The sequence below is a fragment of the Tauraco erythrolophus genome, chromosome Z (genome assembly GCF_009769465.1).
Source record: "Tauraco erythrolophus isolate bTauEry1 chromosome Z, bTauEry1.pri, whole genome shotgun sequence".
NCBI classification, from domain to species: Eukaryota; Metazoa; Chordata; class Aves; order Musophagiformes; family Musophagidae; genus Tauraco; species Tauraco erythrolophus.
Window position 1 is genome coordinate 25,579,340 of NC_141496.1, and position 21,083 is coordinate 25,600,422.

General features: G+C 50.0%; 1 protein-coding gene and 2 pseudogenes across 1 annotated transcript; all 3 read left to right on the forward strand.

Annotated features, from left to right (window-relative positions):
• Positions 1–950: 950 nt before the first annotated feature.
• Positions 951–8,115, forward strand: LOC147526347 (syntabulin-like). Its single transcript, XM_086629301.1, has 6 exons — positions 951–1,643; positions 2,292–2,391; positions 2,845–2,947; positions 3,266–3,415; positions 4,110–4,492; positions 8,111–8,115. The coding sequence occupies exons 1-6, from the start codon at positions 1,632–1,634 to the stop codon at positions 8,113–8,115; spliced, it is 753 nt and encodes a 250-aa protein (XP_086485427.1). The 5' UTR covers positions 951–1,631.
• A 3,009-nt stretch (positions 8,116–11,124) lies between these two features.
• LOC147526348 (syntabulin pseudogene) lies at positions 11,125–12,665 on the forward strand (annotated as a pseudogene).
• A 6,442-nt stretch (positions 12,666–19,107) lies between these two features.
• LOC147526349 (syntabulin pseudogene) lies at positions 19,108–20,649 on the forward strand (annotated as a pseudogene).
• Positions 20,650–21,083: the final 434 nt, after the last annotated feature.

The window sequence follows — 21,083 nt, forward strand, 5'->3', positions numbered from 1 at the left end:
ATAACCAATAATGGAGCATCTTGCCCATGACCCTAAGTTCTCCATATCTTTGTTTCTTTCGTCCCTTCTTTAAAGTGTTAGCTTTAATGGTCAGCAATCTCTTGATGTGCCCCTGTTTATTGATCAGGGTAGAGCATAAGTTCTCTGAGGGGTGCAGAGGAGCTCGCAAGTGAAAAGAAGAAGAAGAGCAAAAGCCCAGGTTGGCCCAGTAACTTAAAGCTGATGAGGATGGCTTTAACTTGAGCACGAGATTTTTAAGCAGCTCGATATTTGGCAAAGAGCAGACACGCAGCGGTCAATTACGTGTGCTTCTGGAAGGCTTTCCGTCTGCTTTTGAAAACATCCCCTTGGCAATAAAAAGGGTGGAAGCACATGGGCACGTGTCATCTTTCCCAGGTGTCAGCACGTGGTGTGAATGCTTCACTTCTCTCCCACACCTGACAGCAGACAGCGGAAGCATCCCGACGCTGGGATCCAACGGCGCGCAACATTGACTTCCTGGACAGTTTTCATCTCGCTCTTCTCCCTTTCTTATTTGTGGACTTCATAATGTTAGTTGGGACACTAAATTTTCCGAGATCTTTTCTAACACAGAGTCTAAGAAATACAGCTGTGGCCCTTTTGGACGCGAATCCTCTTTCTCATTTACTTTTGCTTTTCTTCCTTCTCTCGCCTTTCATTCTGGGCCTATGCAAAAGATCTAGAAGAGGCTGGAAGGCGGAAGGTGGAAGCTGCTGTTGAGGGTTCCGTCATTTGCATATCTGAGGGCCCCCCCCCGCCCCTCCCCCCCCCGCCCCGCCCCAGAGAACGTTTGGGTCACAATGGCAGTTTTGGAATGCTCCCTGCCAGTTGGGTCAACAGATCCAGCGCAGCCGGCAGGTGCAGTTGGAGCTCCTCTGTCTGGCCCAGACAGTACGTCCAGGACTAGTGACCCAGAAGAGAGGAGATTTGAATCTACAGGTCTCCTTAGACGACCTTCAGGAACTGTGGGTTGCGAATGAGGACGGGCTCTCTTTCTCTGCTCCAGTGACTGGTGCCATTGCTCTCAGGAGGTGGACCAGCTTCAACAGGTGAATCTGCATTTCCCTGCTTCTGGGGGTTACGGGAGCTGTTTGGGAGGCGAGGGAGATGTCAATTCCCGGTCTTGAGCCAAGTTGGGCAGAGCAGAGGTGGCCTGTAATTTAGCTGGCCTCGATTCCTTACCTGGAATGTCCCGCCTGCACAAGTGCGCTAAGGTCCTCTTGAGCTCTGCAGGGGATATAACGCGTACAATCAGTGAATCTAGCGTGTGGTCTTTCCGACCAAATACAGAAGCGTTTGCTTTAGGATAAGAGAAACAGTACCCTCAGCTCCCTGCTTGTACTGCCTAACTCTCCGTTGCCTAAGAATGGGCCCGAGGTTGGCTGGGACACGGGTGTCTACGGTAGAGAAATCCACATTTAGTCAGAAGACTCCCATCCCGGTCTCCGGTGTTCCTCATCAGGTCTCTCCCAACTCCGCTCTTAGTCCTCCTTGAAGCCAAGTACAGCCTCTGACTCTTTTCTTTCTCTCTGTGTACTTTTTTTTAGCAGAAAGGAGGATCAGTCTTAGCCCTTCAGTTGCGGAAGAAAGTTTGTGTTGGAAGACCACACATGGATCTTCAAGTAGGTCTAATGAGATGCCTTTTCCTCTTCTGTTCCTCCCTGCTAAGCTTAGGCACTCTCTGTTTGCCCTGTTGCTGAGGGTCGCTGCCCAAGGCACTGCCCAGGGAGATTCTCTACGTCGTTTTGCGCCGTGAAATCACAGGCATGGTGTGTTTGTGGGACGTAAGCTAACTAAATCGCATCAAAGTGAAAAAAGTGCTCCGCAACTTGCGAGAGATACTACTGGAATAGAATCCGAATGTAGGTATTTTGAACCAAAGATGCTTAACAAGTTAGGTAAAAATTTTTGGCTTGGCGCTCTACTTTTAGTTTGGCTTTACAGCTATTTTAGATTTAAACTTGGAATTGAAACCAGTTTGCTCAAATGGAGGTGGAAATCATGTTCAAATAGCCAAGCATTTCTTTCAAAGGAGAGTAAGCAATGCAGCAGCTAGAAGGGGTGGTTTGGCTTTCAAGCGTTGCGTATCTTTGCAGCCACATCTCCAAGTCCCTGCTCAAGCGGCCTAGAAAAACAATCTTTTTATTCTGAGTCACAACTCTTCCAAGCCACCCCCTTCTGAAAAACGGGTTTAGATGTTTCTTGCTAGAGACGTAGGCACTTAGTGGTTGGGCTGTGGCCTCTCAAGACTTCTCTCTCTCTTTCTTCAGAAGACTCTCGGGCTGCAGCAGGTGTCCGGATGCCGCCGTGACAATGGAGGATCCAAACAAAAAGCCAGTAAATTGCCAAGGAGGATTTGGCGAGTCAAAGGTGAGAGCCTGAGTCCCTCCTGTCCTAGCGAATGGCCTGCCCAGCTATGGGCTGATGGCACAGGCCACCTGCAATTCCGGGTCTTGGGCGCAAGTCTTCTGCGGTTCAGTATTTGCCTCCTTCCTCACAAAGGAAACCAAACACATCCAAAGAGATCCCTGTTACTTAGTTGAGGAAAACTTGTCTTGAGATCTGTTTGCCTCTTGGGGAGGACAGACTTGAGCCCAAAGAAGGAGAGTGCCCTCCCAAAGGGCTGCTGGACCTGTGTGTCCGTAATCTGAGAAAGCAGGAACAAATCCAGCGCTTGCCTTCAGGGATGTCTGAAAACTCACGCAACTGCTGAAGTTCACAGCGGATGCACAAGGAAGGATGCTTGTGATGCACTTTTATTTGGAAAACCATCTTGGCGTGGTCATTTCCATCCCGTTTTCCCTCTTGCCTTTTCTTTCCCAGGGAGTGAAGCCTACTGCAGCTCTTCAAGCTGCACAGGCAGCATTTCAGCGCCTGAGCTCCACGTCTCTGCTGCTGGAAGCCAAAGATCTTCTTCTTCTCACGAGTAAGCAAAGCAATTTGTCCTGCCTAGGGCAAGTGCTGCTAGTGCAAAGAGAGACTACTGCAGTTAAGACCTACGATAGCAGCCTGTATTGTAGTGACACTACAGTCACTGTAGTGAGTGTAGTGTCACTACAGTGACTGTACACAAAACAGTTGGGTGACACTACGCTCTCGGGCAGCACTTATGGCGATGAGAACTGTGGGACGAGAGAGAGGAAAAAGATGCTGTATTTGGAGCACCAAACCTGTCAAGGTGCCGCATCAGCCCAACTGTAGGAGTGATATTCTGTGACGGTTTGGGTTTTTTTCTTCTTTTCAGGCAGTCAGCGAGGAACGCTTCTGATGGTGACAGTCACGGCGTTAAGCCACAAAATCCAGAGCAGTATGTGACTCCTCGGCAGCAGAACGAAGTCACAGTACATCATCTGCAGACAAAGCTGAAGGACTCTGAGAGCAAAGTTAAGGAAAGGTATACTTCCCTTCAGAAATCAGCGTTAGAATGATTTCCTCAGGAGCATTTAGGAATGCGAATCCTGCACATTTTTACTCGTTTCTCGAGCACATCAAGTTTTCTTCAAGCATTGTAATCATGGTCAGTCTGACTCGGTTGTTTTCAGGTATTTCACGGTTTCGTGGCATGCTCTGTGAAAACGGACCATGCACTTTCCTGTCTCTCTTCTCTTCCTCGAACTATCCCAGCAGAATCTTTTCAAAGGAGAACTTTTTTCCGGGTCTCGTTTAGCATTGGCACTTTTTATCGATAAACCGCTTTCTGCCTGCCCTGCAAGCATGTCTTTCCTTAGTCTCCTGTTGTACCTCACTCAGGGAAACAGGAGTCCCCCTGCTGCCCGAAGGAAGGAAAAGCTCTTCCCCAAACCAGTGTGGCCGCTTGTGCTTTTGTCGCTTCGGTATCGAACTGTTCCCGGGAGCCCTTTGGGTGGACGCTTTTCCTAAAAGCGCCCTGAGAGCGGGCTCTCCAGCACACACAGGCCAGGCGGGCCCAAAGGGCCGTCTGAGTGGAGCCCCAAGGCAGGGAGCCAGCGCCCCCTGGGTCCAGCTCGGGATAGCCCCCCACCTCTGCATCGGCAAGGGCTGCATCTCACGCAGAGGCTCTTGCACTGTGCAGTCAGCACACGTGTGACACCGTTTTCCTTCTGCCACAGGGAAAGGGACATAGCAGAGCTGAAAGCTCAGCTGGCACGGATGAAGGAAGAGTGGATTGAGCAAGAGTGTAAGCGCGTGCAGGCGGAGCTGGCTTTCTTGGAAGCAAGAAAGGAAATTCAAGAACTCAAGCAGGTGGTGGAGGGCATGAAGAAGAGCTTGGCCGAGAAAGACCAAGAACTGCAGAAACACTTCCTCGCCATAAACATTGAAGACAAGAAGCTGGAATCTTTGGTGCAGAGCATGGAGGTGGCTCTGGGCAGCTCTGTGAGGGATGAGCAGTGCCTGGAGCACACGTGTGATGCGGAGGAGAAGCCGTTAGTGTCGTGTGCCACGATGCCAGACAGCCTGATGGCAGACGACGGAGCTTTGGAGGAGGTGGCAGGTAGTGGGCTGCTTGTTCAGGAGGACACTGGAGCTGCCGGGGCTGATTCCTCTGAAGGGAGTTTGCCACCACCACCACGGAGACGACTCATTCGGCTCCCTCCAGCTCTGCGCTCAATAGGGAGAGGCTTGAAAGCGGCATGGAGGAACATCTCACTTGTGCCCAGCAGGAGCAGAAAAGCAGCAAAGTGATGGTGGAACAGGCCATAACATAAAGAGTTACTGTTTATTTAGTTCTTTTATTGTAAAACTCCTTCATAATCACAAGTTCAATAAAGCATGTTAGAAGCGTTAAACCTGTGCGAGTATTTTGTTGTAGCAAAGCCAGAAAAAATACCGCGTCCCAGCCGAGCTGTCGGGCACAGGCTGAGCGTCAGGAGGCACTGCATCAGGGCAGGAGGAAGCACCAGGACCTGGAGAACGCATAGTGATAATACTAACTCAAAGACTTGTGCCTTAAGTTGTGGTTTAATTAAATGTGGTGGCACGGCTTGGAGAGCTCCAAAGTGCCCCCCTCCTGGGGCACCCATTGGGTGGAGTTTGTCTTGCTGGGACTGCTGAGGTTTGTCAGGCACAGCACAGCTGGAGCAGAGACAGGACTGAGACCTGAGAGAAACAACTACGCAGACACCAGGTCAGCAAAGATGGAGCGGGAGTCGGTGTGCCGGAGCTGAGGTTCCCCTGCAGCCCGTGGTGAGACGGAGATTAACGGTGGAGCAGAGATCCACCTGCAGCCTGTAGAAAACCCCATGCTGGAGCAGAGACGCCTGCACACAAGAGAGTTCCTGGATGTGGTGGCCGAAACGCACAGACTCCATAGATGTGATACGAGAGACCTTTATTTACAGTTACAAGCCGTTTTTTCGGACTATTCTTCTAGCCATGATGTGTCCACGCGCCCTTTGCTTAGTTATGATTGGTTACAACCAGTAGTGCACGCGCCTATTTTAGCTTTACTATTGGCTATGCCTAAAAAAGCATTTTTTTCTCTCTGCTAAGCTAAATATCAGCTTCTCGCACTCCCCATATCAGTTTCCCATACTCCCTATGCCAGCTTCTCACGCTCCCTATGCCAGCTTCTCACACTCCCTATGCCAGCTTCTCACACTCCCTTTTCTTTTTTGTTCTCTTTATCGTTTTTTCCCAACTCGTCAAGAACACAGACTTCAATCATCAAGATCAGATCCTAACTGTGACTGTGTGTACGATTCCACACCTGGAGGATTGTCTGGCGGGAAGAACTTCCCACGCTGCTGGAGACCGACCGTGGAGCAGAGTGAGGAGGGAATCCACATGTGCAGTCTGTGAGGAGGGAATCCACACTGCAGAAGGTGGCTGCACCCTAAGATGCTATGAATCCACGGGCAAAGCCTGTGCTGGAGCAATCCGATGGGTAAGGACTGCATCCTGCGGGAAGGACTCACGATGGAGAAGCCTGTGGACTGTCCCTTGAGTATGAGATCCACTGGCGCAGGGGAAAAGAGGGAAAAGAGTGTAAGAAGTCCTCCTCTTTTAAGAAAAGGAATGGCAGAAGCAATTTGTGATGAACTGACCTGCAACCCCCCATTCCTCGTCCCCCTGTGCCAGGAGGGTGGGGGGAGGTAGATCTGGGAAGAAAGGAAGGGGGAGGTGGAAGTGTTGTTTTTAAGATGTGGCTTTCTTTCTTGTTATCCTCTCTGAATGTGCTGTTAACTAATTACACTGGTTTGTCCCCAAGCCAAAATGGTTTTTGCTCAGGGCGGTGGGTGATTCCTCCCTGTTCTTATCTTGACTCTCAGTCCTTTTGTTACATTTTTCTCTTCTCCACCCCACTGAGTGGGAGGAGTGAATGAGCGGCCTCCTGGTTGTTACCCAGCATGAAGGAGTTAAAATTTTTGTCTAAGAATTTCATGAAGGGTTTAGTAGGTGGTTTACACATACCTAAAGAACATAACAAGATGACATCCTTGAAGCTGCCGGAAGTGATTAGAAGGGAGACTCTTTATCCAGAACTATCTGCCTTTGAATGGAACATCTCAGGAAATGTATAAGCTTTGTTCTCATGTTTTTGTGAACTGTGAGCATGCGCAGCAGCAACTTGGGGAAAGGTAATTCCAGCAGGGGAAGATCGCTACCACCGACTCCTGGACCACCTGCCCTAAACATACCCCAGACCCAAAAGAAAGAGGCAGAGGAAGAGAATTGAGCATGTGAAGTAATTCATAGATTCATAGATTCATAGATTTCTAGGTTGGAAAAGACCTTAGAGATCATCGAGTCCAACCATCCCTAATCCCCATTAAACCATATCCTCAAGTAGCTCATCCACCCTATTCTTAAACACATCCAGGGATGGGGACTCAACCACTTCCCTGGGCAGCCTATTCCAGTGGCTGACAACCCTTTCAGAGAAGAAATACTTCCTAACATCCAACCTGAATCTCCCCTGACTAAGCTTATGCCCATTTCCTCTTGTTCTATCTCCCATCACTAATGTAAAGAGCCCTTCCCCTAACTCCCCACCATCTTTTCTCAAGTATTTATAGGCCGTAATCAGGTCTCCCCTCAGCCTCCTCTTCTCCAGGCTAAACAGCCCCAACTCCCTCAGCCGCTCCTCATAAGTTTTATTTTCCAGCCCCTTGACCAGTTTAGTTGCCCTTCTTTGGACTCGCTCCAGGAGCTCAATATCTCTCTTAAAGCGAGGGGCCCAAAACTGGACACAATATTCCAGGTGCGGCCTCGTAAAGCGAGAGAAAATGGTCCAGTTGTTTAGGAGAATAACAATGAATATGTGAACATGTTATGAATATGCATGATCACAGTGTAGAACCAAGTTCTGTCCAGGGGCCGGGGGTGCATGCCAGGAGGAGATATCCCCCAGGCACCCGGTGCTGCGATAAAGAATGCCTGCTTTCTAAATCTCCAAAACGAGTCTTGGAAAGTTCCGTTTCAATTGCCCCAACTTTTCGGGTATCGTGGTAGCTTAGTGGCCGGCTGGGCTAAAGCAGGACAATCTCCAATGCCGTGAAGGCTACCCACATCAAATGCAAGGAGGGAAAAGCAGCGGGGGAGCAAAAATCAGCGAGAAGGGGCCGGCACTGAGAGGGAGGGGAGGCCCTGCGGAGGGACCTCTGGTGCCGTGGCCGCCAGGCTGCCCTTCCTGCCGGCTGTTCACCTCTTCTCCGATCGCCGTGAGCGGAGCGGGGCAAGTGGCAGTGTTGAGGCCATCTGCGAGTGTTTCCTGCTGAAAGCAGGAATAGCTAGCCAGATTTTGTAGCCAGCTGGGTGTCTTGATTAGAGGAAAAGAATGCTGGAACAGAAAATCTTTATAGAGAACGAATAAAAATCCTGGGGTTTTGGAACACAGAAATACTCAAAGAGCAGAAAACAGCTCTTTGCCACACCAACCAGCATTTACATCAAATGTTACAATTCCTCTTGCACCAGGAACAGAAATGTCGAACAAGTCATCAGAAGACCTGATTTCTGCGATGGAGCGAATGAAGTAGGTTGATAACCAATAATGGAGCATCTTGCCCATGACCCTAAGTTCTCCATATCTTTGTTTCTTTCGTCCCTTCTTTAAAGTGTTAGCTTTAATGGTCAGCAATCTCTTGATGTGCCCCTGTTTATTGATCAGGGTAGAGCATAAGTTCTCTGAGGGGTGCAGAGGAGCTCGCAAGTGAAAAGAAGAAGAAGAGCAAAAGCCCAGGTTGGCCCAGTAACTTAAAGCTGATGAGGATGGCTTTAACTTGAGCACGAGATTTTTAAGCAGCTCGATATTTGGCAAAGAGCAGACACGCAGCGGTCAATTACGTGTGCTTCTGGAAGGCTTTCCGTCTGCTTTTGAAAACATCCCCTTGGCAATAAAACGGGTGGAAGCACTTGGGCACGTGTCATCTTTCCCAGGTGTCAGCACGTGGTGTGAATGCTTCACTTCTCTCCCACACCTGACAGCAGACAGCGGAAGCATCCCGACGCTGGGATCCAACGGCGCGCAACATTGACTTCCTGGACAGTTTTCATCTCGCTCTTCTCCCTTTCTTATTTGTGGACTTCATAATGTTAGTTGGGACACTAAATTTTCCGAGATCTTTTCTAACACAGAGTCTAAGAAATACAGCTGTGGCCCTTTTGGACGCGAATCCTCTTTCTCATTTACTTTTGCTTTTCTTCCTTCTCTCGCCTTTCATTCTGGGCCTATGCAAAAGATCTAGAAGAGGCTGGAAGGCGGAAGGTGGAAGCTGCTGTTGAGGGTTCCGTCATTTGCATATCTGAGGGCCCCCCCCGCCCCTCCCCCCCCCGCCCCGCCCCAGAGAACGTTTGGGTCACAATGGCAGTTTTGGAATGCTCCCTGCCAGTTGGGTCAACAGATCCAGCGCAGCCGGCAGGTGCAGTTGGAGCTCCTCTGTCTGGCCCAGACAGTACGTCCAGGACTAGTGACCCAGAAGAGAGGAGATTTGAATCTACAGGTCTCCTTAGACGACCTTCAGGAACTGTGGGTTGCGAATGAGGACGGGCTCTCTTTCTCTGCTCCAGTGACTGGTGCCATTGCTCTCAGGAGGTGGACCAGCTTCAACAGGTGAATCTGCATTTCCCTGCTTCTGGGGGTTACGGGAGCTGTTTGGGAGGCGAGGGAGATGTCAATTCCCGGTCTTGAGCCAAGTTGGGCAGAGCAGAGGTGGCCTGTAATTTAGCTGGCCTCGATTCCTTACCTGGAATGTCCCGCCTGCACAAGTGCGCTAAGGTCCTCTTGAGCTCTGCAGGGGATATAACGCGTACAATCAGTGAATCTAGCGTGTGGTCTTTCCGACCAAATACAGAAGCGTTTGCTTTAGGATAAGAGAAACAGTACCCTCAGCTCCCTGCTTGTACTGCCTAACTCTCCGTTGCCTAAGAATGGGCCCGAGGTTGGCTGGGACACGGGTGTCTACGGTAGAGAAATCCACATTTAGTCAGAAGACTCCCATCCCGGTCTCCGGTGTTCCTCATCAGGTCTCTCCCAACTCCGCTCTTAGTCCTCCTTGAAGCCAAGTACAGCCTCTGACTCTTTTCTTTCTCTCTGTGTACTTTTTTTTTGCAGAAAGGAGGATCAGTCTTAGCCCTTCAGTTGAGGAAGAAAGTTTGTGTTGGAAGACCACACATGGATCTTCAAGTAGGTCTAATGAGATGCCTTTTCCTCTTCTGTTCCTCCCTGCTAAGCTTAGGCACTCTCTGTTTGCCCTGTTGCTGAGGGTCGCTGCCCAAGGCACTGCCCAGGGAGATTCTCTACGTCGTTTTGCGCCGTGAAATCACAGGCATGGTGTGTTTGTGGGACGTAAGCTAACTAAATCGCATCAAAGTGAAAAAAGTGCTCCGCAACTTGCGAGAGATACTACTGGAATAGAATCCGAATGTAGGTATTTTGAACCAAAGATGCTTAACAAGTTAGGTAAAAATTTTTGGCTTGGCGCTCTACTTTTAGTTTGGCTTTACAGCTATTTTAGATTTAAACTTGGAATTGAAACCAGTTTGCTCAAATGGAGGTGGAAATCATGTTCAAATAGCCAAGCATTTCTTTCAAAGGAGAGTAAGCAATGCAGCAGCTAGAAGGGGTGGTTTGGCTTTCAAGCGTTGCGTATCTTTGCAGCCACATCTCCAAGTCCCTGCTCAAGCGGCCTAGAAAAACAATCTTTTTATTCTGAGTCACAACTCTTCCAAGCCACCCCCTTCTGAAAAACGGGTTTAGATGTTTCTTGCTAGAGACGTAGGCACTTAGTGGTTGGGCTGTGGCCTCTCAAGACTTCTCTCTCTCTTTCTTCAGAAGACTCTCGGGCTGCAGCAGGCGTCCGGATGCCGCCGTGACAATGGAGGATCCAAACAAAAAGCCAGTAAATTGCCAAGGAGGATTTGGCGAGTCAAAGGTGAGAGCCTGAGTCCCTCCTGTCCTAGCGAATGGCCTGCCCAGCTATGGGCTGATGGCACAGGCCACCTGCAATTCCGGGTCTTGGGCGCAAGTCTTCTGCGGTTCAGTATTTGCCTCCTTCCTCACAAAGGAAACCAAACACATCCAAAGAGATCCCTGTTACTTAGTTGAGGAAAACTTGTCTTGAGATCTGTTTGCCTCTTGGGGAGGACAGACTTGAGCCCAAGGAAGGAGAGTGCCCTCCCAAAGGGCTGCTGGACCTGTGTGTCCGTAATCTGAGAAAGCAGGAACAAATCCAGCGCTTGCCTTCAGGGATGTCTGAAAACTCACGCAACTGCTGAAGTTCACAGCGGATGCACAAGGAAGGATGCTTGTGATGCACTTTTATTTGGAAAACCATCTTGGCGTGGTCATTTCCATCCCGTTTTCCCTCTTGCCTTTTCTTTCCCAGGGAGTGAAGCCTACTGCAGCTCTTCAAGCTGCACAGGCAGCATTTCAGCGCCTGAGCTCCACGTCTCTGCTGCTGGAAGCCAAAGATCTTCTTCTTCTCACGAGTAAGCAAAGCAATTTGTCCTGCCTAGGGCAAGTGCTGCTAGTGCAAAGAGAGACTACTGCAGTTAAGACCTACGATAGCAGCCTGTATTGTAGTGACACTACAGTCACTGTAGTGAGTGTAGTGTCACTACAGTGACTGTACACAAAACAGTTGGGTGACACTACGCTCTCGGGCAGCACTTATGGCGATGAGAACTGTGGGACGAGAGAGAGGAAAAAGATGCTGTATTTGGAGCACCAAACCTGTCAAGGTGCCGCATCAGCCCAACTGTAGGAGTGATATTCTGTGACGGTTTGGGTTTTTTTCTTCTTTTCAGGCAGTCAGCGAGGAACGCTTCTGATGGTGACAGTCACGGCGTTAAGCCACAAAATCCAGAGCAGTATGTGACTCCTCGGCAGCAGAACGAAGTCACAGTACATCATCTGCAGACAAAGCTGAAGGACTCTGAGAGCAAAGTTAAGGAAAGGTATACTTCCCTTCAGAAATCAGCGTTAGAATGATTTCCTCAGGAGCATTTAGGAATGCGAATCCTGCACGTTTTTACTCGTTTCTCGAGCACATCAAGTTTTCTTTAAGCAATGTAATCATGGTCAGTCTGACTCGGTTGTTTTCAGGTATTTCACGGTTTCGTGGCATGCTCTGTGAAAACGGACCATGCACTTTCCTGTCTCTCTTCTCTTCCTCGAACTATCCCAGCAGAATCTTTTCAAAGGAGAACTTTTTTCCGGGTCTCGTTTAGCATTGGCACTTTTTATCGATAAACCGCTTTCTGCCTGCCCTGCAAGCATGTCTTTCCTTAGTCTCCTGTTGTACCTCACTCAGGGAAACAGGAGTCCCCCTGCTGCCCGAAGGAAGGAAAAGCTCTTCCCCAAACCAGTGTGGCCGCTTGTGCTTTTGTCGCTTCGGTATCGAACTGTTCCCGGGAGCCCTTTGGGTGGACGCTTTTCCTAAAAGCGCCCTGAGAGCGGGCTCTCCAGCACACACAGGCCAGGCGGGCCCAAAGGGCCGTCTGAGTGGAGCCCCAAGGCAGGGAGCCAGCGCCCCCTGGGTCCAGCTCGGGATAGCCCCCCACCTCTGCATCGGCAAGGGCTGCATCTCACGCAGAGGCTCTTGCACTGTGCAGTCAGCACACGTGTGACACCGTTTTCCTTCTGCCACAGGGAAAGGGACATAGCAGAGCTGAAAGCTCAGCTGGCACGGATGAAGGAAGAGTGGATTGAGCAAGAGTGTAAGCGCGTGCAGGCGGAGCTGGCTTTCTTGGAAGCAAGAAAGGAAATTCAAGAACTCAAGCAGGTGGTGGAGGGCATGAAGAAGAGCTTGGCCGAGAAAGACCAAGAACTGCAGAAACACTTCCTCGCCATAAACATTGAAGACAAGAAGCTGGAATCTTTGGTGCAGAGCATGGAGGTGGCTCTGGGCAGCTCTGTGAGGGATGAGCAGTGCCTGGAGCACACGTGTGATGCGGAGGAGAAGCCGTTAGTGTCGTGTGCCACCATGCCAGACAGCCTGATGGCAGACGACGGAGCTTTGGAGGAGGTGGCAGGTAGTGGGCTGCTTGTTCAGGAGGACACTGGAGCTGCCGGGGCTGATTCCTCTGAAGGGAGTTTGCCACCACCACCACGGAGACGACTCATTCGGCTCCCTCCAGCTCTGCGCTCAATAGGGAGAGGCTTGAAAGCGGCATGGAGGAACATCTCACTTGTGCCCAGCAGGAGCAGAAAAGCAGCAAAGTGATGGTGGAACAGGCCATAACATAAAGAGTTACTGTTTATTTAGTTCTTTTATTGTAAAACTCCTTCATAATCACAAGTTCAATAAAGCATGTTAGAAGCGTTAAACCTGTGCGAGTATTTTGTTGTAGCAAAGCCAGAAAAAATACCGCGTCCCAGCCGAGCTGTCGGGCACAGGCTGAGCGTCAGGAGGCACTGCATCAGGGCAGGAGGAAGCACCAGGACCTGGAGAACGCATAGTGATAATACTAACTCAAAGACTTGTGCCTTAAGTTGTGGTTTAATTAAATGTGGTGGCACGGCTTGGAGAGCTCCAAAGTGCCCCCCTCCTGGGGCACCCATTGGGTGGAGTTTGTCTTGCTGGGACTGCTGAGGTTTGTCAGGCACAGCACAGCTGGAGCAGAGACAGGACTGAGACCTGAGAGAAACAACTACGCAGACACCAGGTCAGCAAAGATGGAGCGGGAGTCGGTGTGCCGGAGCTGAGGTTCCCCTGCAGCCCGTGGTGAGACGGAGATTAACGGTGGAGCAGAGATCCACCTGCAGCCTGTAGAAAACCCCATGCTGGAGCAGAGACGCCTGCACACAAGAGAGTTCCTGGATGTGGTGGCCGAAACGCACAGACTCCATAGATGTGATACGAGAGACCTTTATTTACAGTTACAAGCCGTTTTTTCGGACTATTCTTCTAGCCATGATGTGTCCACGCGCCCTTTGCTTAGTTATGATTGGTTACAACCAGTAGTGCACGCACCTATTTTAGCTTTACTATTGGCTATGCCTAAAAAAGCATTTTTTTCTCTCTGCTAAGCTAAATATCAGCTTCTCGCACTCCCCATATCAGTTTCCCATACTCCCTATGCCAGCTTCTCACGCTCCCTATGCCAGCTTCTCACACTCCCTATGCCAGCTTCTCACACTCCCTTTTCTTTTTTGTTCTCTTTATCGTTTTTTCCCAACTCGTCAAGAACACAGACTTCAATCATCAAGATCAGATCCTAACTGTGACTGTGTGTACGATTCCACACCTGGAGGATTGTCTGGCGGGAAGAACTTCCCACGCTGCTGGAGACCGACCGTGGAGCAGAGTGAGGAGGGAATCCACATGTGCAGTCTGTGAGGAGGGAATCCACACTGCAGAAGGTGGCTGCACCCTAAGATGCTATGAATCCACGGGCAAAGCCTGTGCTGGAGCAATCCGATGGGTAAGGACTGCATCCTGCGGGAAGGACTCACGATGGAGAAGCCTGTGGACTGTCCCTTGAGTATGAGATCCACTGGCGCAGGGGAAAAGAGGGAAAAGAGTGTAAGAAGTCCTCCTCTTTTAAGAAAAGGAATGGCAGAAGCAATTTGTGATGAACTGACCTGCAACCCCCCATTCCTCGTCCCCCTGTGCCAGGAGGGTGGGGGGAGGTAGATCTGGGAAGAAAGGAAGGGGGAGGTGGAAGTGTTGTTTTTAAGATGTGGCTTTCTTTCTTGTTATCCTCTCTGAATGTGCTGTTAACTAATTACACTGGTTTGTCCCCAAGCCAAAATGGTTTTTGCTCAGGGCGGTGGGTGATTCCTCCCTGTTCTTATCTTGACTCTCAGTCCTTTTGTTACATTTTTCTCTTCTCCACCCCACTGAGTGGGAGGAGTGAATGAGCGGCCTCCTGGTTGTTACCCAGCATGAAGGAGTTAAAATTTTTGTCTAAGAATTTCATGAAGGGTTTAGTAGGTGGTTTACACATACCTAAAGAACATAACAAGATGACATCCTTGAAGCTGCCGGAAGTGATTAGAAGGGAGACTCTTTATCCAGAACTATCTGCCTTTGAATGGAACATCTCAGGAAATGTATAAGCTTTGTTCTCATGTTTTTGTGAACTGTGAGCATGCGCAGCAGCAACTTGGGGAAAGGTAATTCCAGCAGGGGAAGATCGCTACCACCGACTCCTGGACCACCTGCCCTAAACATACCCCAGACCCAAAAGAAAGAGGCAGAGGAAGAGAATTGAGCATGTGAAGTAATTCATAGATTCATAGATTCATAGATTTCTAGGTTGGAAAAGACCTTAGAGATCATCGAGTCCAACCATCCCTAATCCCCATTAAACCATATCCTCAAGTAGCTCATCCACCCTATTCTTAAACACATCCAGGGATGGGGACTCAACCACTTCCCTGGGCAGCCTATTCCAGTGGCTGACAACCCTTTCAGAGAAGAAATACTTCCTAACATCCAACCTGAATCTCCCCTGACTAAGCTTATGCCCATTTCCTCTTGTTCTATCTCCCATCACTAATGTAAAGAGCCCTTCCCCTAACTCCCCACCATCTTTTCTCAAGTATTTATAGGCCGTAATCAGGTCTCCCCTCAGCCTCCTCTTCTCCAGGCTAAACAGCCCCAACTCCCTCAGCCGCTCCTCATAAGTTTTATTTTCCAGCCCCTTGACCAGTTTAGTTGCCCTTCTTTGGACTCGCTCCAGGAGCTCAATATCTCTCTTAAAGCGAGGGGCCCAAAACTGGACACAATATTCCAGGTGCGGCCTCGTAAAGCGAGAGAAAATGGTCCAGTTGTTTAGGAGAATAACAATGAATATGTGAACATGTTATGAATATGCATGATCACAGTGTAGAACCAAGTTCTGTCCAGGGGCCGGGGGTGCATGCCAGGAGGAGATATCCCCCAGGCACCCGGTGCTGCGATAAAGAATGCCTGCTTTCTAAATCTCCAAAACGAGTCTTGGAAAGTTCCGTTTCAATTGCCCCAACTTTTCGGGTATCGTGGTAGCTTAGTGGCCGGCTGGGCTAAAGCAGGACAATCTCCAATGCCGTGAAGGCTACCCACATCAAATGCAAGGAGGGAAAAGCAGCGGGGGAGCAAAAATCAGCGAGAAGGGGCCGGCACTGAGAGGGAGGGGAGGCCCTGCGGAGGGACCTCTGGTGCCGTGGCCGCCAGGCTGCCCTTCCTGCCGGCTGTTCACCTCTTCTCCGATCGCCGTGAGCGGAGCGGGGCAAGTGGCAGTGTTGAGGCCATCTGCGAGTGTTTCCTGCTGAAAGCAGGAATAGCTAGCCAGATTTTGTAGCCAGCTGGGTGTCTTGATTAGAGGAAAAGAATGCTGGAACAGAAAATCTTTATAGAGAACGAATAAAAATCCTGGGGTTTTGGAACACAGAAATACTCAAAGAGCAGAAAACAGCTCTTTGCCACACCAACCAGCATTTACATCAAATGTTACAATTCCTCTTGCACCAGGAACAGAAATGTCGAACAAGTCATCAGAAGACCTGATTTCTGCGATGGAGCGAATGAAGTAGGTTGATAACCAATAATGGAGCATCTTGCCCATGACCCTAAGTTCTCCATATCTTTGTTTCTTTCGTCCCTTCTTTAAAGTGTTAGCTTTAATGGTCAGCAATCTCTTGATGTGCCCCTGTTTATTGATCAGGGTAGAGCATAAGTTCTCTGAGGGGTGCAGAGGAGCTCGCAAGTGAAAAGAAGAAGAAGAGCAAAAGCCCAGGTTGGCCCAGTAACTTAAAGCTGATGAGGATGGCTTTAACTTGAGCACGAGATTTTTAAGCAGCTCGATATTTGGCAAAGAGCAGACACGCAGCGGTCAATTACGTGTGCTTCTGGAAGGCTTTCCGTCTGCTTTTGAAAACATCCCCTTGGCAATAAAACGGGTGGAAGCACTTGGGCACGTGTCATCTTTCCCAGGTGTCAGCACGTGGTGTGAATGCTTCACTTCTCTCCCACACCTGACAGCAGACAGCGGAAGCATCCCGACGCTGGGATCCAACGGCGCGCAACATTGACTTCCTGGACAGTTTTCATCTCGCTCTTCTCCCTTTCTTATTTGTGGACTTCATAATGTTAGTTGGGACACTAAATTTTCCGAGATCTTTTCTAACACAGAGTCTAAGAAATACAGCTGTGGCCCTTTTGGACGCGAATCCTCTTTCTCATTTACTTTTGCTTTTCTTCCTTCTCTCGCCTTTCATTCTGGGCCTATGCAAAAGATCTAGAAGAGGCTGGAAGGCGGAAGGTGGAAGCTGCTGTTGAGGGTTCCGTCATTTGCATATCTGAGGGCCCCCCCCGCCCCTCCCCCCCCCGCCCCGCCCCAGAGAACGTTTGGGTCACAATGGCAGTTTTGGAATGCTCCCTGCCAGTTGGGTCAACAGATCCAGCGCAGCCGGCAGGTGCAGTTGGAGCTCCTCTGTCTGGCCCAGACAGTACGTCCAGGACTAGTGACCCAGAAGAGAGGAGATTTGAATCTACAGGTCTCCTTAGACGACCTTCAGGAACTGTGGGTTGCGAATGAGGACGGGCTCTCTTTCTCTGCTCCAGTGACTGGTGCCATTGCTCTCAGGAGGTGGACCAGCTTCAACAGGTGAATCTGCATTTCCCTGCTTCTGGGGGTTACGGGAGCTGTTTGGGAGGCGAGGGAGATGTCAATTCCCGGTCTTGAGCCAAGTTGGGCAGAGCAGAGGTGGCCTGTAATTTAGCTGGCCTCGATTCCTTACCTGGAATGTCCCGCCTGCACAAGTGCGCTAAGGTCCTCTTGAGCTCTGCAGGGGATATAACGCGTACAATCAGTGAATCTAGCGTGTGGTCTTTCCGACCAAATACAGAAGCGTTTGCTTTAGGATAAGAGAAACAGTACCCTCAGCTCCCTGCTTGTACTGCCTAACTCTCCGTTGCCTAAGAATGGGCCCGAGGTTGGCTGGGACACGGGTGTCTACGGTAGAGAAATCCACATTTAGTCAGAAGACTCCCATCCCGGTCTCCGGTGTTCCTCATCAGGTCTCTCCCAACTCCGCTCTTAGTCCTCCTTGAAGCCAAGTACAGCCTCTGACTCTTTTCTTTCTCTCTGTGTACTTTTTTTTTTGCAGAAAGGAGGATCAGTCTTAGCCCTTCAGTTGAGGAAGAAAGTTTGTGTTGGAAGACCACACATGGATCTTCAAGTAGGTCTAATGAGATGCCTTTTCCTCTTCTGTTCCTCCCTGCTAAGCTTAGGCACTCTCTGTTTGCCCTGTTGCTGAGGGTCGCTGCCCAAGGCACTGCCCAGGGAGATTCTCTACGTCGTTTTGCGCCGTGAAATCACAGGCATGGTGTGTTTGTGGGACGTAAGCTAACTAAATCGCATCAAAGTGAAAAAAGTGCTCCGCAACTTGCGAGAGATACTACTGGAATAGAATCCGAATGTAGGTATTTTGAACCAAAGATGCTTAACAAGTTAGGTAAAAATTTTTGGCTTGGCGCTCTACTTTTAGTTTGGCTTTACAGCTATTTTAGATTTAAACTTGGAATTGAAACCAGTTTGCTCAAATGGAGGTGGAAATCATGTTCAAATAGCCAAGCATTTCTTTCAAAGGAGAGTAAGCAATGCAGCAGCTAGAAGGGGTGGTTTGGCTTTCAAGCGTTGCGTATCTTTGCAGCCACATCTCCAAGTCCCTGCTCAAGCGGCCTAGAAAAACAATCTTTTTATTCTGAGTCACAACTCTTCCAAGCCACCCCCTTCTGAAAAACGGGTTTAGATGTTTCTTGCTAGAGACGTAGGCACTTAGTGGTTGGGCTGTGGCCTCTCAAGACTTCTCTCTCTCTTTCTTCAGAAGACTCTCGGGCTGCAGCAGGCGTCCGGATGCCGCCGTGACAATGGAGGATCCAAACAAAAAGCCAGTAAATTGCCAAGGAGGATTTGGCGAGTCAAAGGTGAGAGCCTGAGTCCCTCCTGTCCTAGCGAATGGCCTGCCCAGCTATGGGCTGATGGCACAGGCCACCTGCAATTCCGGGTCTTGGGCGCAAGTCTTCTGCGGTTCAGTATTTGCCTCCTTCCTCACAAAGGAAACCAAACACATCCAAAGAGATCCCTGTTACTTAGTTGAGGAAAACTTGTCTTGAGATCTGTTTGCCTCTTGGGGAGGACAGACTTGAGCCCAAGGAAGGAGAGTGCCCTCCCAAAGGGCTGCTGGACCTGTGTGTCCGTAATCTGAGAAAGCAGGAACAAATCCAGCGCTTGCCTTCAGGGATGTCTGAAAACTCACGCAACTGCTGAAGTTCACAGCGGATGCACAAGGAAGGATGCTTGTGATGCACTTTTATTTGGAAAACCATCTTGGCGTGGTCATTTCCATCCCGTTTTCCCTCTTGCCTTTTCTTTCCCAGGGAGTGAAGCCTACTGCAGCTCTTCAAGCTGCACAGGCAGCATTTCAGCGCCTGAGCTCCACGTCTCTGCTGCTGGAAGCCAAAGATCTTCTTCTTCTCACGAGTAAGCAAAGCAATTTGTCCTGCCTAGGGCAAGTGCTGCTAGTGCAAAGAGAGACTACTGCAGTTAAGACCTACGATAGCAGCCTGTATTGTAGTGACACTACAGTCACTGTAGTGAGTGTAGTGTCACTACAGTGACTGTACACAAAACAGTTGGGTGACACTACGCTCTCGGGCAGCACTTATGGCGATGAGAACTGTGGGACGAGAGAGAGGAAAAAGATGCTGTATTTGGAGCACCAAACCTGTCAAGGTGCCGCATCAGCCCAACTGTAGGAGTGATATTCTGTGACGGTTTGGGTTTTTTTCTTCTTTTCAGGCAGTCAGCGAGGAACGCTTCTGATGGTGACAGTCACGGCGTTAAGCCACAAAATCCAGAGCAGTATGTGACTCCTCGGCAGCAGAACGAAGTCACAGTACATCATCTGCAGACAAAGCTGAAGGACTCTGAGAGCAAAGTTAAGGAAAGGTATACTTCCCTTCAGAAATCAGCGTTAGAATGATTTCCTCAGGAGCATTTAGGAATGCGAATCCTGCACGTTTTTACTCGTTTCTCGAGCACATCAAGTTTTCTTCAAGCATTGTAATCATGGTCAGTCTGACTCGGTTGTTTTCAGGTATTTCACGGTTTCGTGGCATGCTCTGTGAAAACGGACCATGCACTTTCCTGTCTCTCTTCTCTTCCTCGAACTATCCCAGCAGAATCTTTTCAAAGGAGAACTTTTTTCCGGGTCTCGTTTAACATTGGCACTTTTTATCGATAAACCGCTTTCTGCCTGCCCTGCAAGCATGTCTTTCCTTAGTCTCCTGTTGTACCTCACTCAGGGAAACAGGAGTCCCCCTGCTGCCCGAAGGAAGGAAAAGCTCTTCCCCAAACCAGTGTGGCCGCTTGTGCTTTTGTCGCTTCGGTATCGAACTGTTCCCGGGAGCCCTTTGGGTGGACGCTTTTCCTAAAAGCGCCCTGAGAGCGGGCTCTCCAGCACACACAGGCCAGGCGGGCCCAAAGGGCCGTCTGAGTGGAGCCCCAAGGCAGGGAGCCAGCGCCCCCTGGGTCCAGCTCGGGATAGCCCCCCACCTCTGCATCGGCAAGGGCTGCATCTCACGCAGAGGCTCTTGCACTGTGCAGTCAGCACACGTGTGACACCGTTTTCCTTCTGCCTACAGGGAAAGGGACATAGCAGAGCTGAAAGCTCAGCTGGCACGGATGAAGGAAGAGTGGATTGAGCAAGAGTGTAAGCGCGTGCAGGCGGAGCTGGCTTTCTTGGAAGCAAGAAAGGAAATTCAAGAACTCAAGCAGGTGGTGGAGGGCATGAAGAAGAGCTTGGCCGAGAAAGACCAAGAACTGCAGAAACACTTCCTCGCCATAAACATTGAAGACAAGAAGCTGGAATCTTTGGTGCAGAGCATGGAGGTGGCTCTGGGCAGCTCTGTGAGGGATGAGCAGTGCCTGGAGCACACGTGTGATGCGGAGGAGAAGCCGTTAGTGTCGTGTGCCACCATGCCAGACAGCCTGATGGCAGACGACGGAGCTTTGGAGGAGGTGGCAGGTAGTGGGCTGCTTGTTCAGGAGGACACTGGAGCTGCCGGGGCTGATTCCTCTGAAGGGAGTTTGCCACCACCACCACGGAGACGACTCATTCGGCTCCCTCCAGCTCTGCGCTCAATAGGGAGAGGCTTGAAAGCGGCATGGAGGAACATCTCACTTGTGCCCAGCAGGAGCAGAAAAGCAGCAAAGTGATGGTGGAACAGGCCATAACATAAAGAGTTACTGTTTATTTAGTTCTTTTATTGTAAAACTCCTTCATAATCACAAGTTCAATAAAGCATGTTAGAAGCGTTAAACCTGTGCGAGTATTTTGTTGTAGCAAAGCCAGAAAAAATACCGCGTCCCAGCCGAGCTGTCGGGCACAGGCTGAGCGTCAGGAGGCACTGCATCAGGGCAGGAGGAAGCACCAGGACCTGGAGAACGCATAGAGATAATACTAACTCAAAGACTTGTGCCTTAAGTTGTGGTTTAATTAAATGTGGTGGCACGGCTTGGAGAGCTCCAAAGTGCCCCCCTCCTGGGGCACCCATTGGGTGGAGTTTGTCTTGCTGGGACTGCTGAGGTTTGTCAGGCACAGCACAGCTGGAGCAGAGACAGGACTGAGACCTGAGAGAAACAACTACGCA